This window comes from Colobus angolensis, unplaced genomic scaffold (assembly GCF_000951035.1).
Source record: "Colobus angolensis palliatus isolate OR3802 unplaced genomic scaffold, Cang.pa_1.0 Scaffold166, whole genome shotgun sequence".
Taxonomy (NCBI): Eukaryota; Metazoa; Chordata; class Mammalia; order Primates; family Cercopithecidae; genus Colobus; species Colobus angolensis.
The window spans coordinates 810,581-815,191 of record NW_012114777.1 but is presented as its reverse complement, the minus strand read 5'-3'; the positions used below and the strand labels follow the sequence as shown (position 1 = coordinate 815,191).

General features: G+C 34.3%; 1 protein-coding gene across 1 annotated transcript in view; it reads right to left on the bottom strand.

Annotated features, from left to right (window-relative positions):
* Positions 1-2,207: 2,207 nt before the first annotated feature.
* LOC105508671 (short-chain dehydrogenase/reductase family 16C member 6) overlaps positions 2,208-4,611 on the bottom strand; it is a 25,716-nt gene continuing 23,312 nt past the window's right edge. Inside the window, exons 5-6 of the mRNA XM_011937554.1 lie at positions 3,858-3,983; positions 2,208-2,334 (exon numbers count right to left, since the gene is read on the bottom strand). Of these exons, the coding sequence (XP_011792944.1) occupies positions 2,208-2,334; positions 3,858-3,983 (253 nt within the window). The remainder of the gene's footprint in view (positions 2,335-3,857; positions 3,984-4,611) is intronic.

Sequence of the window (4,611 nt, the reverse complement as noted above, 5' to 3'; positions counted from 1 at the left end):
AATTTAATATAACTCTGGTTTCTAAATTGTGATGAGTTTTTCTATAAGTATTTATCCCATTACATTTACCTACTTATTTTATTTTAATCATTTACCTAGATTATTTATGAAAACTGCCATAGTAATTATTTAAAGTTATGAAGCTGCCATTGCAAAATTATAACTGAGACAGTGAAAAAGATTTGACATAACTGACTCCATCTTGCTTCTAACCTCCAAGCTGTCCTTGTTGATTTCTGGGCAAATTTGGGAGGAACTTAGTTTATAGTTTAGCTTTGAAACAAAGGTGATAACAGTTCCTTCCCAAAATAAACCTTACTGCCTGCAGACTAGACTGTCTAAAGCCACAAGATTAGCAGTTATGGTAATCCTACTAAATTCAAAATGTAGCTATTTTTATTAAATTAATATCAATGTCTTATTTATTAAATATTACACAGCAAAGATCATTCTGTCTTGAGCTGTGTTTATAGTTTTGTAACCCCTATGCCAAATTTTGACACCTTATAGTATTTAGCAGGGATAAGTATGAAATAGTTTAATTAATAAATGCAAACAAAAATGTATGCTGGCAATTCTTAAGACATTTTCTAATATTATTATACTTTACAGTAATCTTAAAGCTAGTTTATTTATTAAAGATTTCAGTTAAGTTGCCTAAACTTGAAAAAGCATTTGACCAGTCTTTTCTTTTTCCAACATAAAGTATTTGATTAAAGTGCTTTTATTTTCTTAAGCCAATTAATTAGAGCATTTTAAAGTGGTACTGAAACATTGTGTACACAGCACATAAATACATAGACATATTAGGCATGCCAATAGAAGTACATCTCATAGATTCAGCTTTGCAAGTGGCAGGATACATTCTTGGCTGAGTGAAGCAAAAGCTGTTATGTCAAGTCTTCCTACACCTGAGTGAGGGGTTGTGGATCAGTTTATTTAGAAGTAAATGGCCCTTCAAAAACCACTGCTGGTTGTCAACTGAGCTAGGTAAAAATATGTTAATGCTCCTGCAGCATTAAAGAAAAGTTAAACTGTGCTTTGAATACTCCATTTAAGAAGGCAAAGAGATATCAAAATTTTAGAAGGGCTTTACTCACAAACCTGTTAAAAGATAAGTTTCATTTTCTTACAAATTGCTTGTTTGGAATGTTTTATTTTATTTCTGTATTAAATTTTTTTCTCACTTTTTTTCATATCAAGTTAAATTATGCTTTTTATTTGCATGAACATAGACATATTATGTCCCAAATACTAGGATAGATCTGATAAAATGAGTGCTCACTTTTTGGTCAACTGAATATATACTTTAATTTACTTGAAATTTTCAGTTTTTGGTGTTACCATTGCTCAGTAGGTCTGGAGCCCAATGGAGATAAAGCTACACTATTATTGTATAGTGATTACAGCTCAAGAACTATTCCAAGCCCAGAGGTGAGATTGTTAGGAATGTTTGCCACATAGCTGGCACACGCTGTGCCCATTTCTCATGAGGATATTATGTCATGTATTCAACTACATCAGTTAATATAGCATTTTGTTGAATTAAGTATGAAAACGTTTCATTTTCAAACCAATAGTGTATATAATTCTAATGTGCACTTTTTTTAGTGGAGTAAAAGAGCTAAGAGTTTGATATATTCAGATGCAAACAAAAATGATGTTACAAATGTATTTTATCAAATATTCAGGTTCAATCCCACTAAGAGCCTTGAGATGAACATCTACTAGGAATGAAAAGGCAACACAAATATGCCTTTACTTTGTGAGGCAAACATTATTTTCCTTAATTATGAAACTAATATGTATCTTTAAAGCTGATGTTGAAAAATTGTCAAAATAAAAAAAACTGACTTATAAGGTCATTATTTATAATTATCTCTCTTCCAAAGGTATTATATATGATCTATTTTAAAATTAAATTAGGGTCAACTTGCATTAATATGGTTTTATAAACATATTATGTTCAAAGTCCATTGAAAAGACTGTAATGTCCTCATTTATAAAGCTAAAAAATGATAAGAAAAACTGGACAGATAACTTGAATGCTTAGAAAAATAATTGGTGTGTAAACTATGTCCAGAAAACACAATTGACACTTTTGAAAGCTTCAGTAATCCTTGGTAGACTGCAATACTTTAAGCATTAGGGGGAATTGCGAATAGTTTATCCTTGTAACACTTTGATTCCCACATTTGCGGCTTGAGCTATTGGTGTTTCCCTTCAGTTTCAGTCTGAAGTTCATTTGCTTTCTTTCTCCCTTTGAAAGAAACCATGCAAGTGTCCATTCCAAGGTACTCACCAAGGGCCATCAACATTTTTGGAGATATTATTCTAGAAGAAAAGCAGAGGAAAAAATTATGATCCTTTGAGAGGAGTCAAATAAACTACTTTGCAAAGAGTAACTGCATATTATACAAAGTTCAAAGTGTCACTTAGTGGGAGGACGGAAGAGAAAAGTGCTGTGTCACCCCCAAGTACCATCACTAGCCTCAAGGCCAATGGCTCTCGACCCTGGCTACACCTTGGAATCACTAGAGCCTTGAAAAGCCCCATTGCTCAGGCCGCAATTTATCCCTGTATCACACCCCTGAGTTCTGTGGAAAGAGTACATATATCCTTATTTACTAGGCTAACAAAAGGTAGCAAAAACTAGAAAAAAACTGGACCATTTAAGCAGAATCTCTGGAGGGTAGGGCCCAGGAATCTGTAGTTTTAAATGTTCCCTGGGTGATTACAATGTGCACCCAAGATGAAGAACCATTATTTTAGTTCCTTGAGGCTAGAGGCTGTATCTTCAGCTCAGTTATGCTCAATTCAACTCGATGTGGCAAATATTTATGGCATGCTAATTACACATTAGGTATTGCCCTAGGCTGTGGCAAGGGGCAGGAAACAATTCAGACAATATTTTCTATTCTTAGGGATCATGCAAGGTAGCAAGTAACCACGGGTGTGATGAGTGTGCCAAAAACTAGGGACAGATGTGATGGAATGTACGATGTGGGACTTTGACTTAGCTAAGCAATCAGGTCAGTGAAGGATAAATAGGAAATATGTTGAATAGATATAAATAGTAAATAAAGTACTGTATTTATCAGTAACATAATTTTGTAATAGTGAATCTCTGCTTGTGCTTTCTACTCTGCTACTACTTACAGCAAAGGAGTAGTATTTCTTGAGGGTAAGACCTTAAGCTCTGTAATCAAATTGGAAACTTCAGTTTGAAACTTAGTTGCAGCACATATTATTAGTTGTTTAACCCTGCAAAAATTACTGTCTTTAAACCTCAGGTTTCCTAAATTGATAAAACTCACACAAAGCTATCAGCACAGTAGCTAGCATGTAGTAGTCACCCCATAAATGCTAAATGTGGATCTGGGTGCAATCCATTAACAAATACCTGGAACTCATAGTATGGGCCTTAAATGAAGTTGCCGGAGCTATTTCGCAAAATAAAATGAAGAAATTGTAAAATGCTCTTAATATTTTTCTGGCAACATACTTGTGGTTTTTTGTCCCTTGTTTTCAAAGTAGAGCTCCACACTAATCAAGCTAAATAGTTGACCAAAACCAAAAACATAAAAAACAAACAAAAAACCCCAAATAATTTGTTACTTGTTTGTGCTGAAACAAAAAATGTGTGTTTTGCAAGACCTAAATAATTGTTAAATTTAGTCAGTGTCTGAAGCAACCAAGACACAGCAATAATCCGAGAAGTTGTTTTTGCACTATTAAGGTTCTTCCTCTTACCATTAAATAAATATATAAAGTAGCTTCATATGCAAAAGAGGTAGCAGTGATTGGACAATTTGTTCACAATAACCAGAATGATAGTGAGGTCATTATTAACTTACTGTTTAAGAATCAATGTGATATATACAAATTTGGGCATCATTAAATAAACTTGTTCCTCTAAAATAGCATTTACAATTTTTTTGGCCACATACTCCTGCTCCAGTATTGGTAACAGAAACGGATACCTGGAATAACAATAACAAATAGTGATATTATCAGACTGGTATCTTTTTGTTGTTATCATAGGGCATTGATTATGAAATTTCAGATATGGAACTATAACATACAGCTGTAAACAGTCAAACAAAGGCCAGGTGCAGTGGCTCACACCTGTAATCCCAGCACTTTCAGAGGCCGAGGTGGCTGGATCACCTGAGGTCAGGAGTTCTAGACCAGTCTGGCCAATATGGAGAAACGGCATCTCCACTAAAAGTACAAAAATTAGCCGGGTGTGGTGGTGGGCTCCTGTAATCCTAGCTACTCCGGAGGCTGAGGCAGGAGAATCTCTTGAACCCAGGAGGCAGAGTTTGCAGTGAGCCGAAATTGTGCCCCTGCACTCCAGCCTGGGCAACAGGGTGAGACTCCATCTAAAAATAATAATAATAATAATAATAAAACAAAAACAAAAAAATCTAGTCAAACAAAATGCAAATCTTAGGAATTGCCTTGTGTTTTCTCTTATGATCAGTAATAGGACTAATGACAATATATTTAATTTCCTGCAGTAAACTTCCTGCTTTTGTTGATTTTCTGCTGTGTGATGGTCTAAACATATGAAAGTCATTGCTTTTAGATTTTTTTTTTTTTTTTTTT